Source organism: Aquila chrysaetos, chromosome 11 (genome assembly GCF_900496995.4).
Source record: "Aquila chrysaetos chrysaetos chromosome 11, bAquChr1.4, whole genome shotgun sequence".
Taxonomy (NCBI): Eukaryota; Metazoa; Chordata; class Aves; order Accipitriformes; family Accipitridae; genus Aquila; species Aquila chrysaetos.
In genome coordinates this window covers 16,052,384-16,078,572 of record NC_044014.1, presented here as the reverse complement: position 1 = coordinate 16,078,572, position 26,189 = coordinate 16,052,384, and the positions used below count along the sequence as shown (strand labels likewise).

The 26,189-nt window shown below is 50.9% G+C and overlaps 1 protein-coding gene across 5 annotated transcripts in view; it reads left to right on the top strand.

Moving 5' to 3' along the window:
- The window catches only part of ARMH3 (armadillo like helical domain containing 3), a 130,220-nt gene extending 112,361 nt beyond the window's left edge, over positions 1-17,859 (top strand). For all 5 annotated transcript variants that reach the window (XR_005933577.1, XM_030031110.2, XM_041127419.1 and 2 more), the window contains 2 exons: positions 9,354-9,470; positions 15,461-17,859. Coding sequence is in view for 4 of the 5 variants with exons in the window: in XM_030031110.2 (XP_029886970.1) it covers positions 9,354-9,470; positions 15,461-15,553 (210 nt within the window). In the remaining variant the exon portion in view is untranslated. The remainder of the gene's footprint in view (positions 1-9,353; positions 9,471-15,460) is intronic.
- Positions 17,860-26,189: the final 8,330 nt, after the last annotated feature.

Below are 26,189 nucleotides of genomic sequence, written 5' to 3'. Positions count from 1 at the left end.
AGTGAGTTTCCTCTGGTGTACATCAGGGATCTTGTTGTCACTTCATCAAGGCAATCTGAACTGAAAGTTGTGTATTTGAGTTTCAACATTTGCCAGGATGCTTTCTGGCTGCTGGCCCTAGAAAGATTTTATTTCTTCTTAAGAATAATCTTCTTAAGATTTTATTTTTTCTTAAAATCTTCAGCTACTGTTTTTTAGGTTTTTGTAGCTGTCTTTGATTCCTGTAACAGCTTTGTATGTGCTGGCTTCTCAGTTCAACTGGAGCAGCAGCTCACAACTTAAACTCTTTTATCTTGTTTTGGGCACCAAGGTTACTGGTCTTACTTTGGTCAGTTAACTGGTGCTGGAGAGCTGCTGCTGATTATTTTTTTTCTCTGTGTTCAGGAGGACAAGGTCTTCTGTAAACAGAGAATTGCACCAAAGGGTGTATACAAATCACAGCATTCATTTGCTGAATGCTGGTTAGCCACTTAGGCTGAACGGGTAATATGCACAGTGAGCATAAGGATGGTCTCGTCCTCTTGTTTGATGTTTTGGTGACAGCAGTTGATTTACTGCTGTGCTAGAATGCAGCTGGTAGATAAAAAGCTTCTCCTGGAACAGCCCATCACATTTCAGCACTTAAGTTAATTGTAAGCACAATGGGGAAATAAAAAAATTAACGGTCCAGTCCATAGCTATCTGCAGTGCATTTTAAGCCTTGGCAGAATTGCAAGTGCTCTTATGTACCTAGCAGTGAGAAATGTTTTCATAAATGCCACCAGCTGGAGATAAGGGTTCACAACTCCAAAATGGGCTGTAACTCCAAAATAGCAAATCTATCTATCTCAGGGTTTTATGCTCCTGCCGTCATCCTGGCCTTCCTTATGCTGCCTGCCTTCCTTCCTCACAGAATTTCTAACAACAGGCAAGCTTAGTGGACCTCATTCAGCTTCTGGCGGATCTCCCCATCCAGATCTAAAAGTCTGCTCTGGAGAGTGCTTATTTTATTAATTGATAATTTTTAAGATAATTTGTTTCAGGATCTTTGACTTCTTTTTCCCTGCCTGGGCTTTGGAAGTGCCAGCATTGTGCAGTACAGGGACGTTCGTTCTCTTGGCAGAAACTCGCTGAACCCATTTTCCTCCCTTAAATGACACAGAATTGTCTCCTGTATTTCCTCTTGAGACCCTGTCCCTGCAGTCTGGGAAAGAGCACCCAGGGTCCCACAGAGTGTGCTAGGTTCTTTGTGCCAAGTGGGATATGCAGATTAGTATAAACCTACTGACCATCTTTGAAACTGAGAAAAGCGGATTGGTCTTCAGAAAAAGCAGTGCGAGGCTAAGTGCATTTTTGCTCCTTGTGCTCAACCTGTTTGGGTTTGGAGCAAAGTGCATTTAACACGTGTGGGAGTTGTTGCGTGTGTAGACATGACTTCTTGAAATTACTCTGTAGTAAAAGCATTCATGGCACAGGCTTTCTGGTGAGGTGAGCAGTCTTTCAGCTACCTGACTCCTAGAGCTCGGACGGTGTCATACTCCTAGCACAGGACTTCCTACCCTAGTGATGTCTACACAGGGATGTCAAGGGTTATCGACCACATTAATATCTTCTATTTGTCTATACCTCTTACAAATTAAGTCTCCTACAAGCTGTGCACATAGCTGGTCTCTGTGACCGTATGTCTCTGTTGTTACTTGCCTTTGTCCTACTTTGCAGCCTTTCTGCTTGTTAGAGTAACTGTTCAATCTTGCGAAGGCTGTCCCATGAGAGCTTGGGATGGGCACTGCATTGGCTTTGATTGGCTTGGGGATGTTTCTGAAAGCTGTGTGATTTCCAGATTGGTTGGATCAGTGAGTCTTTTCCCACCATTAAATAGAGTTGAACACCTTAGGCTTCTAATGGATTGTGGTTTTAAAAGGTTTCTGGAGCAGATAACTCTTGTGCCAAAACAGGATGCCATTTCTGCTGGCAGAGTTCAGAGAACAACAATAATTTTCTGAGTGAGCTTATCAATTACTTACCTTTAGAAGAGGCACCTGTGGGCAGCGGAGAAAGACTGTAACTGAACCCTCCCGCTCCACAGATAGAAACTCTCAACTTTGTAGGCTTGTTTCTTTAAAGATCACAGTTCTCTGTGAGATCATTGAACAAACATCTGAGCTACTGTGTATCATCTGAGCCTCACAGAATGGCTCTATGCTGAGGTGAGGAAAAGGGAGTGTGGAATGTCCCTCCCTGATGTTGCTAAGGAAAATAATAATAATCATCTTTTATGTACGATCAAAACCTTTTGCCTTGTGTAGAGAGGTGGCAAGGCCTGGATTTCAATACGACTCAAGTGCAAATGTATAAAAGCAGTCCTCAGGAAGGATTTGGGATGTGGAGAGTTAGTGTTTAGCTGGGCATAGGGCAGCGCACTGAACACAGCAGGACTGCCACGAGTGACTGGCAGGGACGAAGGACAAACTGATGGGCAAGACTGTTTACTCCTGGGCTCCTATACACAGGGCTAATGCTCAGTGAGCCGAGCAGAGGAAGATTGGCAAATGCAAACTGCAAAGTGTTTGAGTAACCTGGTGGGAACTGTGTGCACGGGGTCCCTGCACTCACCTTAGCATTGGAAAGCAGGGTGAGGCACCTTCTCTCCCTATCTCCTGGCTCATCATTGCTGTGTGCTGCTCAGCCTTGTCCATCTCTCCAGCTCCAGGCCCTGAACAAGAGACTCCCGTGAGTCCCATCGGCTTTTGCTTCTCCACAGTCAGGACTGGAGCATGTATTCATGGCTCAGTGCCATCCTGGGGCTCATGGGCAGCTGCATCCACCTCTCGGGGCCTTTCTCCCCACTATGAGCTGGACAGACTTCTTGTGTCTTACTGCCCAGCATTGCTGATGCATTCTGCATCAGTGCAGTCCTGTTTCATACCTCAGAGGAGAAATTTGCCCTTGGTTGCTTTCACTTAGTCTTTTGGGCTAGCTGAGCTTTTCACTATGGGAAAATCCTCCTTCCAGGAATTTTCCTGCCCTCAGGGCAGACAGGATGCTGCTTCCTACTCTGAGAGTGACAGTTGAGCGAGCTGGTGGGAGCTGTCTTACAGGCTTAGTCTGAGCAACCTCACACTCTCAGCCCACAGCAGGAGAGGACCATAGGCCCTTCACTTGCATGTAGTACAAACAGCAGCTGCTTGATGCAGGAGATCTGGGGCACTGCAGCAGGAATGACAATGTGCTGCGTATCTTGCATGTATGTGGCATGACTACACTTGCATCTCAAGCCCAGATCTTTGTCTTTCCCACCATGTGCACCAGACCCACTCTGCATCCCCTGGATCCATAAATGTGTGCTGTGTGCACAGCATATCTTGGGAATCTGAGTTGTTAGACTGTCATAGCAACACCCTCCTCCTCTTCCTCTTAGCATTCATGAACATGGAATTAATACTTATGGCTTGATCAGCTTGGGGGTAAGGGATGATGTTGAAGCATCAGCACTGCATTTAGCTCCAGGACAGCTGCAAAGGTAAGGTAGTGTTGGGTCAGACAAAAGTTCTGTGCTGCTGCTTGTCCTGCATTGGGTGCTTTTCTTGAAGCTAGTGTGAATGGGAGCTGCTTTCAGCACACATGTAGCACTGGCAGTCTTAGTGGATCCTCTCTCTGAACTTGGCTCCTGCAGGCAGTGAAAGAGGAAAGGGAGAAGGAGATGAGTGCAGCCGGGGTCTGGGCAGATTCTGTTGGGAAATGTGGCACCTGTGTGTGTGTATTTTTATTTAACTTCTAATTGTTTAGTTATATGCTTTGTCTTTGGCACTTCTGGGGATTAATTCCAGCAAAGACTCCAGCCTGCATCAGCAACTTTTAAGTTGCTTTGTGAGAAGTGTGATGCCATTTGGAAAAAAAAATCATTTTCCATATTAATTAGAAGATACTACTGTAAAATTTATGTCAATTATCTGGCACTTTATTATGGAGAGGCAATAGCCTCTTTGTAGTCCAGGTGGCAGCAGCCTTTTCATTACAATGAGAAATGTTGCTATTCAGTTGAATTCACTAGGAGAAACACTCAGGGACTATGAGCTGCTTGTGGAGATTAGTGAGGGAGAAAAAGGGGAAGATTTGTACTAAACCTGAAGTAAACAAGCCAGGACTCCGGTATGAAATGCACATCAGGCTTCTACTAGAATAGGGAAACCTTAATGTCTCTTCCTACAGCCTCCATCCTCTGAGCTGAGGGGACAGGCTGCTGGGTTTGCTGGTGGTATCTTGGGCTTTGCCTAGGTTTTGGAGGTGGGACTGCCCTAAGTCCCTCTCTGGCGGTGACAGGGACTCCACCACCTCTGTAGAGAGGACAGAAGGCACCTTTGTCTATCCCCAGCTGCCATTGGCCCCTATGCAGTGTCCATGCAGTAGCACTGGTGAGGGCATTACATGCCCCATAGACAGGCTGCTCCATCCTCCACCATGGGACAGCTGGGACAGCAGCACCCAGCTTTTCCATCCTGTGAGGGCTTGCTAGGCCTGATCTGGAGAGCTTCCCCCTGTCCCAGCCTTGTGAGCCGCATAGAGATGGGGTGGGGGGCAGATGCATTTTAACCTAGAGTTTGTTGAGCGGGGGGGGGGGTTTGCCTTTTGCTTGATGTGAGATCATTCAATCAGTTCTTTTCCAACTGCTTCTGTGCCGTGGTAGCTAATGACTGTCTTACGGGCGTGGAGAGGCTTTAGCAAGGTGCTGTTGCTGCTGACTGATTGCATTCTTGTCCTTTGCTGATTAAAAAGACAGTGTAGAGCCCTTGCATTCTTTTTGCTTCTGTTTTTCCTTTATTCTTCTGTCATTACCCTGTGTGCTTCCCAGAACCTACCCACCACCAGGTCCTTTGCTGGGTGGCGTGAATTGGTGGTGCTCTCTAAATTTTATGTTTTAGTAAGGCAGAGACTGCAGTTGTAGATGATGAAGGATTCTGCGGGTTAAAAAGTTACTAAGCAGTGAAGCGTACTGTATCTGCCAGATAGGTGGGCCTTCATTCTGCGTGTTGCCCCTTAGATTTCATTGCCGGTACAGCTCATTCTCTGGCTTTGCTGCTAACAGTGGCTATGTTCTCCTGGGCAGGATGGGGATTGGAGACTGCTGTATGCAATCCCCTTGTTTCCCTGGAACAGGCTCTTCCAGAAGGTCTGGTCTCTCCTGGGCGAGTGCAGCAAGTCAGCTCTTGTTGAGGATCAGTCAGAGAGAACAGCTCTGGTGCAGTAGGGAAGGAGCCTGTGTGTAGGTAGTGGTACAGCAAAGCACGGTCCGTTCTGGGGGAACTGGTTTCAGAGCTCGTGTCCACAAGAGTCCACTGACCCTTCAGAGGTTGTCCATCCAGTTTGCAAGAAAGTGGTAAGCTGGTGGATGCAGCAAAGTAAGGAGCCAAAAAGTCTGAAATAATCTTGTGCCTCTGGGTGCGGTGGCACAGCATGGTGTGGCATGGATGAGATGCTGCGGAGGGCTGAGCCCCACGTCAGCCCCTCCGTTGTAAGCCAGCCCCCCTGCTATGTTACCCGGAGAGGTGTCTCTACTCACAGGTTGTCGTTGTTACTGGGGAAGGAGAGCTATGGGCCGTGGGCAGTTGTAGCTGCAGGAGCAAGCTGAAACCTGAGTGCCACAGAAAGCAATTGCTGTTCAGAGCAGCTCCTGAAAGGTTGGTTCGGGGACATGTACGCAGGGACCTGAATCACTAATGTTTCTCTGGAACTTCTGGAAAGCAGTCAGTGAGCGAGTGCTGGAGCAGGGGGTTAATCTGATGGCAAATTATCTTTAAATTACAGTGGTGCAGCTCCACTGACTTCTGAGTTGTTGCAGTGGAGTAAATGAGCAAATGTAGCCTCTAGGGCTGATACAGGTAACTGCAGGAAAGGAATTCAGCAGCCTTTACTTTTCTTGTATTGACCATGTCTGAGTTGCTCACTTCTGTCATACTGCTTTTTTAAGACTCTGATCCCCCTAAGGTAACCTACAAAAAGAGATTTAGGTTGTGACTCCTCTTCACTTAATATTTTTCCACTGTAAAGATCCAGTAAAGCATTTTTTTAAAGAAGTTTGCCCTGCATGTTTATGCTTGCAAACTGAGGAGTGTCACATCTTATCTTCCCTCTTGCTTGCTGAGAAGCTCCTTGGAAATCATCTACAGTCCATTTTCTTCTTTCTTTGCCTGACAGTAGAAGTGGTGTTCTTCCAGCTGCCTGTGAAATTTAAAAAAACCCCAAATATCTGTTTAAAGTCCGTGTGGAAGAGTCTGGCTAAAAGTCCCTTCCTTTTTAAGTTATTCATACTTCACTGTCTTGGAATTGATGTTTTCTAGTCTTCCATAGAGACTTCTAGGAAGACCAGGTCAGACAAGACCTCGAAGGAGAAATGTTTTAATCTTAAAATTAAATTCCTCTAGTTCTTTTGTATCTGACAGAAAGGCAGAAAGGTGCAGATAAAGATCTCGTGTTTAATGCGAAAAGGCGTTCTTCCTGCAGTAGTTTTCCTGAGCAAAAGTCAAAGCAGTGTGTAAGAAGGGTGAAGGATGCTAACATACAATCTTCTGTTACACAGAGGATGTGAGTTTTTGTCATCTGTATAGAAAGCTGATGCCTTTCAAACCTTCATGTTAGATGCTCTTAATACCTTCTGCTGCTCTTTAACCTCTCCTCTGTCTAGCAGCTGCATCTTAAAGGGCAGATGAAATTGTCTCAAGGGTGGCAGGTCCTAATCTCAGTAACAGTTCCTATCCATTATAGGGTATGAAGTGAAACGATCTGTGAGTGGGTTTATCCCAGATCCCACGTAGCATTTTTTTCTCAGCAGCAGCAAGAAAGGGAAATTATCAGGCAGTGAGAAGAAGCTGTTTATTTTTAACTTACCCTTTCTTTTTAAGTTCTATTTCATAATTAAAGGAGATAAGGAGTGGAAGCCAATGAAAATATATAGCTAAAGGGATAAGCTGATCTCAAGTTCACTGTAGAGATTATGGTAAGTAGTGGGTAACACAGTAGAGACTTTGGGGCCTCTTGTTCCTTCCCTGTCCTCCTCCTAGAGTATCAAACTGAGTTTTAGCTGCCTTTCAAAGGTGACACAGGAGGGCCAATTTAAAGGATACTGCTTACAGAGCTCGCTGCTGCCCTCGGAGTTTACTATTCCACAGCGTGGTTTGAGGATGCCTTTGTTGAGTATCTCTCTACTCAGAGCTAGCAAGGAGGAATCCTGATTCTTCATGGAGAAGCGTGTACATCCACTGTCTGGGCACACCTATATGGCACTATGCATGACTGTGTGTATGGGGGCACAGGGGACTGAAGAGGAGCCCAAGGGAAGGTTCCTGGGGAGTGGGGTAGCCCTGGATAAAATGCCTCCACTCTGAGTTACGGCTGGAGAAGCCTGTTCTACTCCTCACCTTTCAAACAAGGTTTCTCCCCTGCAGCTTATTAATCTTGGTCAATTTGGCTTCCTCAGATTGACAGGAGGATAGCCCTCTGATTCATGCAAGCTGTTAGATTCTGTATTGCTCAAAAGAAGGTGCATTATGCTATTACTCTCCATCCCTAGTGGATAGTTGCATCCCAGGGTAAATTATTCCTGTACCCAGGTGGCTTTCTTTCATCATTGCTCTTGGCTCTGTGATACTTCTTGCAGCTTCTGTACACAGGAATAAGAAGGCCAGACTGAATTTGGAGATGGCTGTCATTGCAGGGGCTTCTTCCTCTGCCAGTGGAGCTGACAAAAGCATTAGGAAATGAGTCCTGGAGAGGAGGCTGCGTGCTCTTGCAGCAGCAGGACGCTGACAGGCTGTTCTTAAATAACATTGCAAAATGCTGATTCCTACCCCTAGCTTGCCTCTGCAATGCTGGAAGACAGCTGAGCTGCAAAGAGACTCTGCTGTGTGACCATCTCACCTGGGAACCACTTCTGGGACCCTTTTTTGCCCCCAGTCCTCATTTGGATGATGCCCTGTGGCTTCTGCTACCTCAGGCCCTGGCCTGTTTCTAAGCATTTGCATGAGTGTCTCTGCGTACCACTGTCACATGCAAAGTTTGGAGGAAACAAGCTTTTGAAGGAACCCTAAGCAAGTCTACTTTTCCTAGAGTAAAGGATATAAGGACACAATTCAGTCCTGTAAAGGGCAGGAGCTGCCAGCTGCCTAAAACGGCAATTGAGGGTAGTGTTTACATTGTTGGGAGGACAAGAGGAGAAGTAGAACCGTTCCTTATTGTTCTGGTCACTGTAGTCTTAAATCCTCTGCAATGCTTTTCTTAGGATCTTATCTGAGTTGTGATGCCTTGAGGCAGAGTCCTTTTCCTTTGCACTTTATACTATGTAGTCCTCCTGGCTGAGGCTTTTCATGAGTAGAGGCTGCTGTAATGCAAACCTCAGATGTTGGCACTCTGTTTAGCTCTCAGATCAAATGGTAACAGCCTAAGAAAGAAGTTCATGTGTTTAAGAGAATTGTTTCAAGCATATGTTTTGCCCAGGAGTGCTGAGCTATATGGTTCCTGGTAGGAAGATTACTTACCATCTCACAAATGCTTTGAGGAATGTGTTTGTCCATGCAATGCTTTGAAGCTAAAAAGCATTGTGGGAGTCACTCTTGGTGTTCCCTAGTTAGGAAAATGAATAGTTCAATAGGACAGAGATATGTAACTATCAATTTGCAAGTATAGCCCAGTGCTGGGAGCAGGGTAAGGCAGTAATATAAGCTGGAGTGCTTTGATTGCAGTGAAGGCAGATAATAAAATATCTCCTGGGCAGGAAGACCTGGATTCGTGTCTCCATCTGTTTCCAAAACCAGAGTCCGTACCATAGTGGGTCTTCTCTTAGTGCCTGTCAGAAGTTTGTTCCTATCATGAGAGAAGTGCAGTGCTCTGTATGGAAGCTGACCTGAGCAGCTGTAGAAGCTGGCAGTTTAGCAGACTGTGAATTAGCAAGCCAGGAGGGAGGTGTGCTGGCAAAACTAGCATTGGAAGGACCATGGGGTCAGGCAAACCTGTGTTTGCATAGTGCCTACTGTGTTACATTTGGGTGTACACATGGTAATTAGCTGCTTAATTTGATAAGATCATGTCTACTTCTCCTGGTGACATAATAGTATTTGGAAAACTGCTGCTGTTGTAGATATAGGCTCATCCACTGTTCTCATGAATGGAGAAATTCTGTAAATTTGAGGGCTGTTTCTTACTGGCATTAGGAAGACTTTAGTGCCCACCTCCGTGTTGTTAGTCATGAGCCAAATATGGGCTGTTAAAGCCATGTATATTGCAAAACCAGGTGCCAGAGCTGTGGTCTATCTCAGTCTTGCTCCTCCTATGCTGAGGTGTCTGTGGTTGCTGACTCCTCTGCTGTATTTGACTGTCTCTGGCAGGTTTTGGAAGTGGTACGGTCCAACTACGACACGCTGACCCTGAAACTGCAGGACGGACTGGACCAGTATGAGCGCTACTCGGAGCAGCATAAAGAGGCTGCCTTCTTCAAAGAGCTGGTAAGATGCCTTGATTCTGCAGAATCAACAACCCTTTTCCAAAGCCTTTGCTTATGGCCTGGGCAGTGGCATTTGGGGTATAGCTGAGCAGCCCTGTTATTCCATTGGGCTGCCTTCAAAGGCAGGGCAGGAGTAGGATCTGAATGGACACTGCATGTCTCAACAGATCTGAAAGCTCCCTGGAGCTCCCTGCCCTGTGATTAATGGCTGGGGAGGAACCACCAGACTGCTCAGCCCAGCAACCAGTTAGTCAGTCTCTGTCCCTTCAGCCATGGGGATCCACTGTGCTTTGTGGTGGTAAATTTCCATGGTGGAGAAGCTGTCTCCTCCCACTTTGGGTTTATCATGCAGGGCAACTTTGCCTTTTTGCTGTTAAGGGGACCACAAAGTATGGGACTGAGCAGAATATGGGATCCTGGTGAAACATGTGCCTGCTCATTGCTTTCCTCAATCACTCACAAAATAGGCTTCCCAAGCAAAGAAAGCAAAGGCATTCCCTAGAAATGTCTTGTTCTGCCAGAGGAGAAGACTAATGGTAGGAAGCCTCACAAAAATAATATAGCAAAGGCAAAACTGAGTCCAAATAATTTGGGTTGGTAGTGATATTCTTCAGCAAGCCAGCTTGCTCACCCTGCTCCAGAGAGCCCTGATGCAACATTTTCTTGTCCGACAGCCACATCACGAGGGAGGCAATGTTTTTGTAGTGGCTGGTATCTGAGGGGAGCCTGTTTTTCCTCACTTTTGCATCATTACAGCTTTAGCAAAGGGAGAGATCTCTAACTCTGGCAGCCTTCTCTACCAGTTTGAGAGCTGATTCTCTCTCCCAGCTCTGTCCTTGGTGATTGATGAGTAATTGATGCCTGCCCACTCCGTCACGAGTCTGCATGAGTTTGGGAATGTTATACCTCCCTCTGTCTACTCTGCTCCAGAGCAAGCATGCCTGAATTGGTTTTGCTTCCTTCTACAGAATGCTTTTTAATGTTTTTTGGGTCATTCCAGCACTGCCATTGGGTAGTATACGGGCAAAAACACTTGCAATCACTTTCATGCCATTTTTCTGTGTTCTTTTGTGCCTATTTTTGTTTCTCCGGCCTGCTGTTTGATACCACATCTGGAATACATGCAAAGACGTTTGGCCATAGCCTTCCTGTGACACTGGCTTCTCCTGTTACTGTACCTTGGAAATAAGATGCCTTCATGTTTCTGTTGTCATCTTTTCTGTCCCAAGGGCTCCTGCCCACTTCAGCCAGCATCTCCTTCCCCAGCCTTTTGGCCACATGACTGCTCTGCTTCCTCCATGCCCCACTTTCCACGTGGCCTGGCAGAAGCTCAGGCTGATCATGCCAATTGATTAAAATGACATTCTCAGTCCTAAGATCATCACAGCTACAAACACTTCAGCTAAAATTATTTTCTTCCTAGCCTGATTTTTTTTTTTCCCAAATCCCAATTTTGTATCACTTAAGAATCTGTTTAGCATAACCAGTCCCTCCTCAACTCCCTTCTGAAAATTGCCTGTCCAGGTACCCCTGGGACCCTCTCCTCAAGAGCATATGAAAGCCTGAATAATTACTGTCTAAATGTGCTGATTTGACCCAGTTGTGAATCTGTTTAATCCACATTTCTCTAGATGCCCTGAGAATTGGGACCCTATTAAATGTTCTTTACTCACAGCTACAGAAAATCCCCTGCATTCCATTAAGCCATTCCCTCAACACAGCGGGCAATCAACCTGATATGTTATGATTTGTCTTCAGCAAACTCAGCTGGCCTCCTGTCCTCCACACTGCTTTTACCTCTAGGTGCACAGTAACTGATAGCTTTATTAATTGTTTGAACAACTCATCAACAAGGTCCTAGTCTGCCCTGTCCTCCCCATATCCTTTTCAAACCAGGTACTTGGCTTCCTTTTTGCGAGGCTTCTGAGTCTTTACTTCGGCTTCTGTTGCTGGTCTGATGTTGGATAATATCCCCCTACCCAATGCATTGTGTTTAACTGCTGAGGTTTGCAGGTTTTCATGGTGGGGCCAGAGTGAAGTTGCTGCAATTTTCTTTGTGGGCTCTGCCAAAGGAGCGGGGCTGGTGGTGAACCACAGGTTTCCAGTATGGTTTCCAAACTCATGCTGGTCCCAACAGGTCTTCCTGAACAGGATCTTTTTGCAAATAATTCTTTCCAGATTCTGCCTGGTTTTCTTATCTCTATCTGTGTGATTGCATTAAAGCAGATCCTTCTTGGTGGGGAATGACACGCAGGAACCATTTTCCTTTTAGGCTGCCTTTTCATCTCTCTGTGCTGCCATTAAGTGGGTGAGCAGAAACTTCCCCAAGCCATTCTCTTGGCTCCTTTATGCTTAGAAATCTTGTTCTCACTCCTTTGACGTGCTTTGCTAATGCACTGCTTCACTTCTCTGGCTTTGCCTCAGTGCTGCTCTTTCTTGCTAATCCCAAAGAAAAATCTGCTTTCTTCTCCCATTCCCTTTTCAAAGAAGCTTTCAAAGGCCTGCAATACTGCAGCCACATTGTGGTGGAAGGTGATGTGCGGAGTGTTTTATCAACTGGGCTTTCCGGCCTGTTGTGCTGCCTTTGAGGGGCTAAAGGAAGGAAGTTAGCAAGTTTTCTAACATTTTTTATTTCTTTTCCTTTGAACCCTCAGGGATGTCATTTGAGGTCTGTGCTGCTTTGATAGAATGAATGGTTTGGATGTGAGCTTTTGGACCCTTACATTGCAGCTGGAGGAATGTGTGGAAAGAGATTCAGCATCTTTCCAAAACATTCACTGTCTTTGCAGTTGGATAGGTTTCAGCAGAGTCTCAAAATAGTCTGATTAGGGATTGATTTCTGCAGGGGAAATTACACTAATTTGACTTTTAATTAGATGTAGTACTCAGTGTAAACCTTCCTCCCATTGTACAAATTTCTTAAGAGCTTCTTGTTGATTGGAAACAGGTTTAATTGATGGGACTTGCTGCGAAATGGGAATGTCTGTACAGTGTTGCACACATCCAGCTATAATGACACAAATCTAGAACTGATTAATGTTTTCCTCACATGGTTAGTGCCACTGCTTCATCCATTCTTTCATTTGCTCATTGTTCTCCAGGTGATGTCAGCATTTCATGCATTTTCCATTTCTTCAAAGTCTGTGGTTTAAACGTGATCCAAGCTGCTAATAGGAGAAAACAATTTTAAAAGCTCTTCTGGCCCTAGTGTGCCCCAGCGTGCTCCATACAGAAGCAAGAGAGGACACGTGCTCTGCTTTTACTTTCTTGCAGAATGAATGTTAAAGCTCTGAGCTTACTTTCTGAGGCTCGTTTTGGCCCCTTGCATAAGAACACTGTAGAACTCTGGTAGCTTCCAGGCTGGCAGCCAGGCCTGGGCTGCCCGCTGCACCATGAGCTGGGAGTAGTCCTGGGATGTAGCCTTGTGGATGGAACAGCTCAGCCAGACTGCAGGAAGCTTCTGAAGTTTATCCTTGTTACAGGCTGACACCTCCTTGTGTCACCGTCTGGTCTTCCAACCCCAAAAGGGAGATGAGCTCTGACTCCCTGTGCTGAGCCCTGGTGCTGGAGATAACTTGATTTAACTTTAATTTGAGCTACTCTTACCTTTTAAGCTGGTTGGCTTAGAGCTGCCTGCTTTCTCAAAGCAGAAGAAATGCTGGGCAGAGATTTGTAGAAATGTCAGAGTCATCTTGTGTGTTGTTATTATGCCCACCCCCCTCCCCAACTTGTGTTAAAGCAGATCTAAGTCCATCTAGACTGCTCTTGACCAAAGTTTGTGTCTAAGCTCCTCTTGAAACCTGAAGCTGTCTTTAAGTGAAAAGAGCTCCATGCTGGCCCCAGGTGATCTACTCCACTGCTTCACAACCCATAGGTTTGAAAGTATTTCCTCTTTTCCAGTGTAAATCTTCTTTGTCTTAAATTAAGCTGAGTATTTCTTGCCCCATCCCTGGGGAGCCAGAGAAATATTACTCACTGTTCTCTTTCTGACCTCATTTTACATATTGGAGAGTGTTTGCTCTATCCTCCTAAACCTTCTCTTTGCAAACTAAACAGGCTTAATTTCTTGTGCTCTCCCCCATAGCTACAATTTCTGCTAAGCCCTGTGTTCTCATCATGTGCCGCTCCAGCCTCCCTTTCTGGGCTTGTAGAGAATGCCACCACATCCTTCTTGGAGACCTTGATGTGTATACAAGTTGGGCATCTTCTACTGCAGGTGCCTGGCCCCTGGCAGCAGTTCCTGAGGCCAGGAGCTCATTTCTGCTTGTTCTTTCTGTTGCTGGAACCCATAGAAATGCTTCTAGTCAGAATAAGGATGCTGGCTTACACTACATGTAGCATCTGCCCCTTTTCTGCAGGCAGTCACGTTCCCCAGGGCAGAGGACTCCCCGCATCTGTTTAGCCTTGTTGTTCCCCTCTTGTCAGAACTGACTGGAACGCTGAGGTGGGGAGCACTTGGTAGGACTGGGACCAAAACCTGTCAGTGAGGGTCCTGTCTCCTGGCTGGGAGACAGCCCAGTGCAAACCAGTGTTCTGGAGACCACTTGCAGTGGTGTTTAACATAGGCTATAACCTGTGGTTATCTTACAAGACATGATCCCAAACTATTTCAGTATGGAGTAGGTCAAAAGACACCCAGAGAAGAGAGGTCAGGGGGTGCTCCAAGGGAGCAAAGATGCATGGAGTCTCTGCCAAGCACCCTGATGAAGGAGAGTTTGTGGTTTCTGCAGACGCCATAGAAGGTAAATATTCTGTCTTTAAGCATAGACATCTTTGCTGGCTTGCTCAGGTTGTTAGGGTCTGTGCAAGGGGCTCACTGGGGTTCATTTCACAGCTTTCCCTGTTAACCTTCCATGTTTTGATTTGCTTCCCACTCTTACACATTCTGCCTTTTTGGGAGCTTTCTGCCTTTCCCCTCTTTTTTTCCTCACCAGGGCAGCAAGTGGGACCCTCAGCAGTATAAACATTGCTAACTTGCTGTTCCAGCCCCCAGTGTCAGATTCCTTGTTCTGCTTCTATATAATTCATCCCCCAGTGCTTTTAAAAAGCACAAAACACTAACCAGGTCAGCAACAACCTTATTATCACAGGCTCCAAGTCTCTGGGAACTGTAATCCTGTTGTTTGGATGAGCTTGTGTCAGTTTTGCTTTCTGTCACTGCTGCACAGTCGCTGACACAGATGATGTTTGACTTTGTTTTCTCGTTGCCGAGTGCAGCTGAGACTGAGCCCAGTCTGGGGCCTGTGTGTTCGGCCAACGAGTCTGCAGGCATGAAGGGGGAAGGGAAGCTGCTGTGCAACAGGGCTGCCCAGCTCTTCTTCACAAACTCTGCGGGTGACCAGAAGTCTGGGCATCATTAAAGGATAAAGGTGTCTCTTCTTCAGAGACAGCTAGTGAGCCAGCTTCAACTGTAAGGCACTCAGCACAGAATACACACAGCTGGCTCTGAACCCATGGTTTTCTGCCAGCTTGGGTGATAATTTGTGTTTACAGCACAGTAGCATGGCCTCTGTGCTTTTCTTGACTCCATGTCTTTGGCTCTGCAGGTTCTGGAGCAGGACAGAGGCCATGGCACTGCATTAATACAGGAGAATGCTGGCTGACACTCCAGTGGGCACTGGTAGAAAAAAATGCTCTTCCAGCTGCAACCTGGAAGAACTCACTTTTCACATCACTGCCCCAGAACAGGAAACACATCATAGCTCGTGCATCCAAACAGAGCATCCTCTCCCATCCCTGTCTCATTTGGAATTTACCTTCCTTGCTGGGATGTCACTATAGACTTTCCTGTTATTCCAGGAAGCAGCTAATCTTCAGAGATTTCTTGCTAAGCCGGAGGCTCGGAGCTGGCTTCAGCAAGTTGTCTGGGGCTATAACAGCATGCAAAATGGTTTCATGCTGAACCTGGAGGTCAGCCGTGTCAAAGCTGCCACGCTTATGGGGAGCCAGGAGGAGTCCCTTGGCTAAAACATCTTCTTTTGTCTCTGTCAGGTTCGGTCTATCAGCATCAATGTGAGGAAGAACCTTGCTTTCAACACGCTGAGCCAGGAACTGCTGCTGAAGGAATTCTCTACGATCTCTTGAGGCGGGGACACTGCCGCTGTGCAGGGCTGACCAGAGACGAGCCTGTCTGGGCAGGGACACTACAGATCTGCAGCTGGTCGCCCCTTGCCTTCCGCCTGCAGAAAGGACTGCATTTCTTTTAGGGGAGAACCTTGCTGCTGTGTGTTTGATCCCAAAGGCGTGTGTTTCAACAGGACTGGGGCTGAGGAAAGGTGATTGGCATGTTGAGGAAGAGGAGGAAGCAATTTTGTAAGGTGCCATGGGGGTGAGCAGCCGTTCCTGTAACGTAGCAATGGGAGATTCCCTCCACAGCCTCAGGGAAGATGCACTGGAAACCTTTGTAGCAGAGCTGGGGAGAGCTCACAACCAAAATAATAAAACCAGTCCAGCTGTGTGAGACAATTCTGGGTTGAGATTGCTCGCCCGCTCTGCGGGGAAAGCTCTCTGATCCCAGCTGAGAGCTGTTCTTTTCCATCAGTCTGGATCAACCTGCCCTCCCGCAATATAGGTCAAATCCACTGCCATCCCATTAGGAATGGCTTTGGAGTATGAAACAGTTTCACCAAGGAGCAGGCCCTGCTCACTGCTGGCTCCTGATGTCAGAAGGTGTCACTTGAATCAAGCCATCAGATTACTGGAGAAGGAGAAATTTTGCCTCCAAGGCTGTTGGCGTACAGGGTCCAGTCTGAGCCAGTATGCAAGAATATGGGTCATCAAACAGAGCACTTTGTAACTGGAGACCAGCTCTGCTTGCGGTCACTGTTGCTTCCAGTAGTCCAGCTCATCTCTGCTGTTTCTAAGGTTGAGGGACATTTTTAGATATTCCATTTCATGGGGCAGAGGACAGGCTGACTCCCTCTCCCCACTCCCCTTATTGCCCATTCAGAGACTGCATTGTGACAATCCTCCTCTTCCTCACAGGAACGTCTGCCTTGCACGTTTGCAAGTGCCTGGTGACCTTCATGAACTAAGTTGTCCCTGGTTTTTCCCTTGTGTGTAGCACGCAATTAAAATGCAGCTGGAGAGCTAGTTACTTCACTTTCTCACTTGCCCTCCCGTCTTCACCAAGCGACTTGCAGCAACAATCTGCTGAGAACTTCCTAAGGAAGAGTTCTGGGATGATGCTCTGGGGCACAGGCAGACCTTTCTGCTCCAGAGCCAGTGTTTCAGAGGTGCCCAGGTCCGTCGGAGCCTGTTCCAAGTGCTGCGTCAGGCTGCCAACTCAGGAATACGCAGTATAAACACCCATTCCCTGCTCGTGCATTTTCAGCTCCCAGCAGTGATGTTAGGATCTGGCCTGACTTGGTGGACTGAAGCAGAGAAGTTATTTACATCCCAGATCCACTTTTTTTTTTCCCCTAGAAAACAGTTTTTTAAAAAAAGTGCCTAGTCCTGCTCTTAGCCTTGTAGGTTGGTGTGAGTGATGTGAATGTCATGCTCATTTACTACCATTTTTAGGCAAGGCTTATTCATGCTAACGTGTGTTAATTGTGTTAATGTTTCATCTTTACCTGCCATGAGCATGGGAAACTGAAAGCTGTGTCCTTGGCCACCCACTGGGCACAGCGACCGATGAAGACTGTATGTTTTCCTTGGGAGCACTGGCTTCTCCCAACAGAAGATACTTGCCTCAGCAGGGAATTGTCTGGCTTTTATCAGCTAAGCCAGGCACTTATTTGCTTTCCTGCCATGCAAGTGTGTGGAAATGTATACATGTCAGAGGGATGGTGCTTGGGAGAGCAAGCAGGCTCCATAAAATCACTCTGCTTGAGAACAGGTCAGGACATGTAGAAGGAGGCAGCTTCTCCAGCGGCAAATAAGTACAAATGCATCACACAGCACCGTTGTCTGTATGTGTGGGGAGCTCTTGCTAGACGCTCTCTCTTCTGAGGGGGGAGTTTCTTCTAAAGGGGGCTTGAGTTCAGTTGCTTCCTTGAGGTGCAGCCCCAGCATCACTGCTGTCGGAGCATTGAGTCACCCGGCTGTCCACATGCCTCCTTTTCTCTGATCCTGCTTAGGCTGAGACTAGACAGATAGGTGAGAGAGTTGGGGGTGAGTCTGCCTTTGCCTGCGCAACCTGTGGGATTTTCAGCTTTTCGCTCTGGGCTCAGCTATCAAAGGTCTCGTCTCCTCCAGGGCGCTCCCTTGCCTGGGGTGAACCGAGAAGCCCAGGCTGTGACTGGGAGCAGCTCCTGAAGTCAGCCGTCACCCAGGACTGAGCTGGGGAAGACTGTGACACACGTCCTCTTGTCACGCTGTCGCCGAACCAAGCACTGTAAATGGATGTACATACAAACCTAGAGCTCAATAAATACCAGAGCCCTGCCTGTCCGGAGTGTGCAGTGTTTGTCCTCCACAGAGGGGAGAGTGGGGTTGTTATGGGGATGGCCCCATCACCGTTTGGTGGCATGCTAGCTGCAGCAGGGTAGTCGCTTGCCCTTGGGCTCTTCCTGCCTGTTGCGAGGGAGGCTGTGGTGCCACTCAGCAATGCCACCTCCTTGGTCCAGGCTGCAGGTATGAGGCAGTAGTCAGCAGCCCTCCGCCTCTTACGTGCCCTTGGGGCTGCCAGTAAGAAAAACACGAGCACGGCTGAGAGCCTGTGAGCGAGGGATGTGGAGATCTACCTGTGCACGGTATGATGCTCTCTTTGCTGCTGGTGTCAGCAAACTCCTGCTCACAGATGCTGCGGCAGATTTGCCTGTTTTGGTAAACACCCTACTACTACCTGTGTTTTGAGGCCAGCTTGAACTGAGGAGAAAGTCATTTAACTCCAACATTCAACCTCAGGACATGGCTGATGGCCCCAAACGTTTCTGTATCTGATCTGAGCAGCTGAGTGTATTTTATTATATCTAATTCATAACCCAGTCTATTATTGGAAGAGCTGTTTTTGAGGCTTGGAGAGTGTGGGGAGAAGTCAGATTGCTGACTTTAAATTAGGCAGCCGCTGCAGGGAGACAAATACTTTACAAACTAATGACCAAATTCTAGAGGAGAAGAGTTGAGTTTGAGCTAAACTTTGGAGGGAGTTATTAAAAATTGATTTGTAAGTGCCACTGTGATTTTTGGTATCGTCTCTTCTTCCCTAGCTCTTACAGGACCCATTTTTTCATGCACACTCAAGAGAGGTGCAGCTCCTCAGGAGCTGAGTGTCCCCTACCTGGGCTGCGGGTTGTCAGAGGAGGCACCATGCCTTGGCACAGGGTACTGATGGGAGGCTGGTGGAGGGTGTCAGCTCCATGTGATGGTTTGGCTGCTCCTTGGGGGTGCTGGGAGCAGGTAGTACCAGACCCCTGAGTCTCACGTACAGTGGCCAGAGAGTAGGGTGCACCTTCACCCACCTGCTCTGTTTGGTTTGTAAGCCTCTTCGTCCTCTTCTTTGTCATGGCTGTTACCTGCTGTGATCCCATCCACATGGCCGTAACTGTAGGATTGAGCTGCCATCCACGTGAGCATGTCCTGGTGCCCGTTGGGATACTTTTCTCTCCCTGCCTGAAGAATTGGACACTGTTCCCTTTCTCTGGGGTCCTGCCAGGCTGTTGCATGGTGGGTATTGGGAGGAGAAGCTTGCTGTCCTGGGCAGAGCTATCTCCTAGACGGCACTTGCACAGGGGATCAACCCGTGTGCTCCACCTGCCTCCCCATGCTTCCCTCCTGGGCTGGACCTGCTATTCTTCCGAGCTCCCGGCTGGGTGCACGGTGGGCAGAGGGAGATGCTGTTACCCCTGCCAAGTCACGGCTGCTGTCATGCATGTTGGGGCTGGTGCACGGCCAGCAGTCTGCAGTAAGATTTACAGCTGGCTCTTGGCACTCGCAAGCAGCTCTCCATCTCGGTGTCAGCAGTGATGCCTCATGGATATTTATTCTCACCTCCTGTTTTCTGGGCTCTGTTTTCTTGTCTGATACTTGTTGGGATGAGCAGGGTCGTACTGGATGGAAGTTTGTCCCTGTGGAAGTGATGGGGGTTTTCTGGCAGATGAGTTGTTGCAGTAACCTGAAAGGAAAGGGGTAAAGCCCAGCTTTGGGAGGTGTAGACATCCAAAGGGGCCAGGATAAGATGGGCTTTTCCCCTAGTGGAAATTTATTGATGCCTTTGTTGATGCTTTCAGGGGGAGGGCAGACAGAAAGGTAAATGATGAATGAAAGTCTGGGCCAGGAGGCTGGAGAAGGGCTGTTGCAAGGCCTGTAGGACCTGGCCTTCCCTGGGGCTGGTGAGAGTCCTTCGTGCCGGTCAGAGCCCTGGTTCTCCCCACTGCAGCACGGTATGGGTGAGCTCAGGGGGACACTGGGCAGGCACAAGGGGTGACCCCAAATTAATGGGACAGGCAGCACCCTTGGGGGAGCATTGCTGGATGCTTGCCTCACTCCTGTTGTCTTTTTAAAGCATCTTTAGGCCACCCTTGGCAGGTGCTCAGGGGTGCAGACCTTGAATCTGACCCAGAGTGGCTGTCACCTCTCAGGATTGTGACTGACTGTAGAGGGAGATGCTCAGGACAGGCCCCCAGCCTCTGCCCTACAGCTGCCCACACATGACTCACGACCAGCAGCTTGTGCACAGACGAGCCCCTGCCTCTGCTTGCCAGAACGGGGCTCCCCTGCAGCCCCCATCATCTCAGCATGTCCCAGAGGGACAAGCGTAGCATCCTGGCCCCTGTGGGAGCAGCCGCTGCGGCTCCACGCCGTGCTCCCCTGTCCCAGCTCGGCGGCTGCTGGAGCGTGGACAGGGCCATGCTCCGTGGCCTCTGCTCTCCTGTGCCGTCCCTCTGGGGCTAATTGAATCATGTGGCTGGAAATTGAATCCAATTGAATAGATTAAATGAGCCGGGCTTGCCGCTCGCTGCAGCGCAGCTCAAAGCATTGCCAGGCTGCTGCCAGACACTGGGAGCTCCCAGGAGTCTCGTGGGGGTACGAAGGTGCTGAGGAGGCTGCAGGGAGATGGACGTCCACTGGGCTGGGCTGATTCTCCAGCTCTACTCTGACAGATGAACCCTCAACCATTTCTCGGTGACGTGCAGCCTGCCTGTGTCCGAGGGCCCCCAGGTCACTGCTACAGACATGCACAGGTTGGGTTTTGCTCGTTTCCTCTCTGAAGCAATTAGTGACTAATTAGCTGGAGCCCCTCTGCTCCAGGGTTCAACCACGGCCCTCCCGGTGACATACAGGGGCGAGGATGCTCTAATGACCCGTGGCTGTGGCAGCCGTGGCTGTGCCGTGCTCAGCAGCTCCAAGCCGGTTGCTCTCCCACAGCCAAGTGATGCGCCAGCAGCACCGGTCTGCACCTCCCCAGCCCCCGTGCCCTGGTTTCGGCCCCTCTGCTGTGGCCATTGCCAGAACAATGAGATGGGATGGGCAACAGTGAGCAGTGTGCTGAGACCGCAGTCGCGGTGTGGGTATCACCTCCCATGGAGGTGAGCTCGGGCACGGGGCCCTGCCCTGGCAAAGCAGGAGGACACGTGTCCGCAGCATGGACTCGCTCATGACAGAGATGCACACCCATTTCACAGCAGGCCTGAACTGCTTGAAAGGGCCCCTGGTGTGGCATCCAGCACGGTGTAAGTGAAGGTTGGAAATAGTATCTCGTTCTCTTTAAATAAAAGCTGAGCCCACAGGCACTGAGCACACAAACACGAGATGCTTTATAATGCTGGGAGGGCTCCTGAGACTTGGGGTACCTCCTGAATCCAGGAATGCTCCAGTCCAGTCTCCGCTCTCTAAAACAAGTGCTTTTCTTCACACAGATTTTGCATCTGTTATGCAGAAGTGGCAGAGAAATATTCAGGGTGGGCACGGAGCCCCCCACAACCCGCCCCGCAGTGGGGCCGTGCCGGGGAGTTCCCTCCTTGCTGTAAGCATGGGCAGAGGCAGGTGACCGGCTTTCGAGGATGCCGAGTGTGATGCAAAGTCCTTTCTCCCTCCTGCACATCCAGATTTCTCCCACCTGCTGGTTTGCGTTTGACAAAGGAGGTTCCCTTTCTCCTGCATCATTCCTGCTTGCAAGGCTCACCCAGCAGCTTGCAGGCATCTGTTCCTGCTCTAGCTTTGCGAGATTTTCAGCAGCTGAAATTCCACCCCCCCCCCGGCCCCAAGCCGAAGCTCTCAGCGGCTCCCACCTACCCGTGTGTCTCTGCAGGGGGGATTGCAGAGGTGGGAGTTGTCCTCCCCTGTCTGCCCCAGCTGCCTGTGTCCTGGGTGATGCTCTGCTGGGGCATCACCTCCCCAGGACCTGCTGCTCTGCTGTAGCTGCTCCCCCAGTCCTCAGGACCCCAGGCCCGCAGAGACCAAGGGGCTTATCTAGGTCTCATGCCACCCAGATCTGTTTCCTCTGTGGATGTACTAAATATTGTGGTTTATTCCTGAGTGAGGCCATTTGCCCTGCCTGGAGCTCCCACCCCCGCAGCCACTTGCATAGCCACGAGCATCCCTCCTCCAGGCTGGGGGGCTGCGTGGGTCCTGGGAGGGGAATAGCCCCTGGTGCTGAGCTGTTCATCTCTAAGGCTGCTGTTTGCTGGCATTTTTGCAAGGAGTGAGGCTGGATTAAGGAGCTCCTGTTTCTGCCCTCTGCTCCTGGAACCGGCCCCTGGGTGCTGCATCCCATGTCCCAGCCCAGGAGCTGCCCAGGAGCCCTCTCTGCTGTGGGAGCAGAGCTGTCCCTCACTGCCAAGTGTAAATGTGAGCCCAGAGGCACCAGGCGACCGCAGCCAAAATAAGATTAATGGCATCTGATGAGAGCACATCCCGAGGACTGCTATTGATGACCATGGCTTTAAAATACTGTTAACAGTGGATAAAGCACCATGATTTAGAGCACTTGGCAATTACATCTCTGTTTGAAATTTCCTAAAGATAGGATCAGACTCCCAAGTCCTGCTCTCTGCATTTCCGATAGAATTAATAAGGATGGAGATATGCAATTAGACAACGCGCAGGCTGGTAGGGCAGATCAATGCCTTGTGGTTGTCTAATGAAGTGTTAAATTGCGTCTTTCCCTCTCCCAGTCCCCTTATAACAGCCGCAGCAGGCTGTTTGCAGAGGGCTTGCAGGGCTCGTGCCTGGGGGGGGAGAGATCCCCACACCCCTCTACCCCAGCCCGGTGGGGTGCAGACCCCAGTGCTCCCTCTGCCTTTCCAGGCTCTTCTTGCTTCTGTGGATGGGAGCAGTTTGGGATCATCTTGGGCTTTGTGTTGAGCCTGGGGTTTTCAGCAGGGCTGCGTGGGGACATGCATCAGCAGCAGCTAAGAGCAGGCTGCTTCCCCCAGAGCCCAAGGGTTCCCAGAGGGGAGCTGGAGGCATGGATGAGCCGAAGGGATCAGCCCCATATTGCAGGGTGGGTGTCCTGGAGAGGAACAGGGATGGTTGTGAGTGGGCTCAGCTTGGTCCATCCTGGGTCTGGATGAGGCTGGAGGCAGCCTGGCACAGCCTGCAGCGGGGCTTGGCATCCAGTGCGAGCGTCCCCAAACTTGTCCCCTTCCCCAGTTACTCCTGACGAGGCTGCGCTGGCTGCATGCTGACCTGGGGACAGACAAGCCCCCTGGACAGCGTGGCCCCATGCACACCTCCTGGCCCCTCTCGCCCCGGCTCAGAGCCATTCCTGGCTGTAGCTCTGCTGCCTGGGGAGCAGCGTTAATCCCGTGCAGATGTCCTTTATTGAAGCGCCGCTGCTGCTGACAGGGTGATGGATGGGCCACTTAGGGAACGTGCCTCACGCCTAGGCTGAAGTGAACGGGTGATTTCCATCACGGCGAGAGTGGATGGGTGGTCCCGGGGACACCCTGCCTCCAAGAGACACGCAGCCCGGGGTGCGCCTCAGTGTGCAGCACCCCTCCTGCCCCCAGCTTACCTCCTTCTTGTCACCTGCCCCCCTGTTCTCCATCCCCATCCCACCCCACTGCTGGCTGTGCCAAGCCGTGGGGCTGGTTTACATGGCCCTGTTCCCCCTGTGGCTCTCTGCTGCTCTCCCAGAGATGAGCTCGGGGACCCGGGTGCTTCCACAGGACCCCTGCCCACCCCAGCAGGCTGGATCCGGCCACCTGCCTGTCTTCCACACTTCCCTGGCCCTGGGAATCAGGGTATGGGCTTCACGGCGAGCTGTGCCCCATTTGCTGTGGAGCCTGTGCCACTTCTTGGCTAGCTGGTGCATGGCCCTTCCTCCCAGTTACCCCTTGTAACTGGGACCTGGGCTCACGGAAGCCGCCGGAGCTCTTCCCATCCTCTGGAAACAGTTAATCCAGCAGTGCCTGCAGCAGCACAGACCACCAGCCCTGCCTGCGGATGGCTCCTGCCTGCCTCGGACCTGCTGATTGCTTTTGTGGTGGACATGGCCAGGGGCAGCGGGGCTGCGCAAGGCACGAGAGCGTTGATTAAAGCCTCGGACACCGCTTAGGTGATTTTCCTCAGCCTGGGCCAGCCTTTCTGCATCTGCTGCACGTCCCGGTAAGACGTGCTGCAAAGGACGCTCCCTGCGCTCCAGTGTGACTTTGCCGCCATGCCTGTCCCTGGCCAGACGTGACTACCAAGGTGTCCCTGCACCCAGCGCACACACAGCAGGGCCCCTGCCTCGCTCTGGGCAGGTGAGCAGGGACCGGACCTGTTCCCACAGCACAAAGGCAGTGGCAGCCAGCAGTGGGCTGCTCCCACCCCGGCGTCCTGCAGACCCCCGGCTCCCAGTGCTCAGAGTAACATTTAGGGGAGGATGTTGCATTTTCCCAAGCAGAGAAAGGCTCAAAGGCTGAGAATCCTGGCAGGATGCCCAGCCCTTGTGTCTGCTAAGGAAAGGAGCTGTGGCCAGCGAGGAAGCAAGCTGCGTCGCCCGTTTTCTACACTGCGGGGGCATGGGCTCTGTCAGCCTGGCCCTGGGGCTGCCCCATCCTACCCCGTGGTACCCACCAACCCACCCAGCTTTCCCCCCTCTCCCCAGTCTGGTAAAACATCTCTCGCTTGCCTGCAGGAACAGGAGCACTTAGCTGGGATAAAAATAGCCATGTTTGCTTCCCAATGGACCAGGGATGGCAGAAGGTGAAAACTTCCCCCATGCAGCTCTGCTGGGCCCACCACATCTGCAGCGGGATGAACCTACAGGATGCTGGAGATGGGGCGAGTGAGCCTGGGCACCGTTCACACAGCCCTCCTGACCGAGGCTACCTCCCTGGGACACCGCTGGTCCCCAGGGGCTGCTGAGAAGATGTGGCTGAGGATGCGATGGAGAGGATAGAAGAAGGAGGACAGGGAGGGCGAGGAGCAGCAGGATGGACAAGCCCAGCAGCACAGGGGGTCCCCGGGCTGGCCGGGCTCTGGCTAAGCAGAGGGGGCATCGCCAGGGCTGTCCCGGGAGTTTCTCTCCAGCTGGGCTGCACACATGGGCTTTGTGGTGGTGGCCAGGCCACGGGGAGGGCTGGGGGAGTGTGTTTAGTTCTCCGAGCATTTCTCCACTGCGTTTTCCTCGCTAAATGGCTCTTATTTTTAGATCCAGGCAGTTGCTAAGCATCGCTGCCTCGCTAAGGCGGCTTCTTTCATGGCTTGACACCAAAGCACGCTGACAACACGCTGCCGCGTGAGTGCGGCCCTTCCTCCTCGCTGCTCTGGATTCCCTGTCTGCCCTGCAGCTCTCGTGGGCTGGGAGGGCCGGGCTGGGTGCAGGGATCGGGACGGGATGCTTTGCCTCCTCCCATAGCCCCTGCTTCCCTCTGTCTCTCTGCATAGATCAAAGGATGAAGGGAGGAGAGGTGGGAAACACTGGGAGCTAGGCAGCCCCCGAGATGTGCCCAGGACCCCTGGCATGGTGCAAACAGGGAGTGCATGAGCAATGGCATGACAAAAGCCCCTGGCTTTGCCCGTGGCGGGGACTCTCCAGCACAGTCTGCATCCCCTGGGATGGCATCGTGCACACATGGCAGCAAATAACCAGGGGCAGCAGCGGGACCTCCAGCCCCCGGTGCCAGATGTACAGGTGGGGCTGTGAGCTCCTCTCTTGGCAGCACCGTGCCCCTGGAAGCCCCCCCAAGGCGTGCTGCTGCTTCACCCTTTCCCTGGGGCTGCAGGAGATGGGGGGAAACATCCTGCTAAAAGCTCCAACCCTGCAATGGGAAACCAAAGCTCGGTGTGGGGGGCAGCAGGGGGGATCTGCTCCTGCACTTGTCTGCAAGCAGGTGGACCAGGGCCACCCTCCCCACACCTCTGCTGCGTCTCTCGGCCGCTGCACATCCCCCCCGCCTCTGACCGATTTCCCATCCAGCTTCCCCCCCAGCAGGATGTGCAGCAGCAGCCCTGGACTGGGCAGGGCTGGGGTCCCCCTTCCTCTGTAGCTCCTGGGGGTCCCGAGGCGCAGCCCGGCTTGGGCACCGACACTCAGGGCTTGGGGGGCCCTCGCTCCCCCGCAGCGGGGTGTGGGGGTCTGCGCTCCTTCTGCTACCCCGTGCCTTCTCCATCCCCGTTCCCTTCTCCGTCCCTGCGCGGTGCCCGACTCCCGGGGCTCACCCAAACCGCCGGAGAGCCCACCTCGGTGCAGCCCGGAGCAGCTCCCTCCCTGCCTCTAGCACCCCCTCCCGCCGCCGCCGCCGCCGCCCCCGGCCGTGCCTCAGTTTCCCCGCCGCGGCGCGGCGCAGGGCGGCGGGGCCGGGCCGGCGGCTCCCGGGAGGAGGCGGGGAAGGACGGGAGGGAGGGG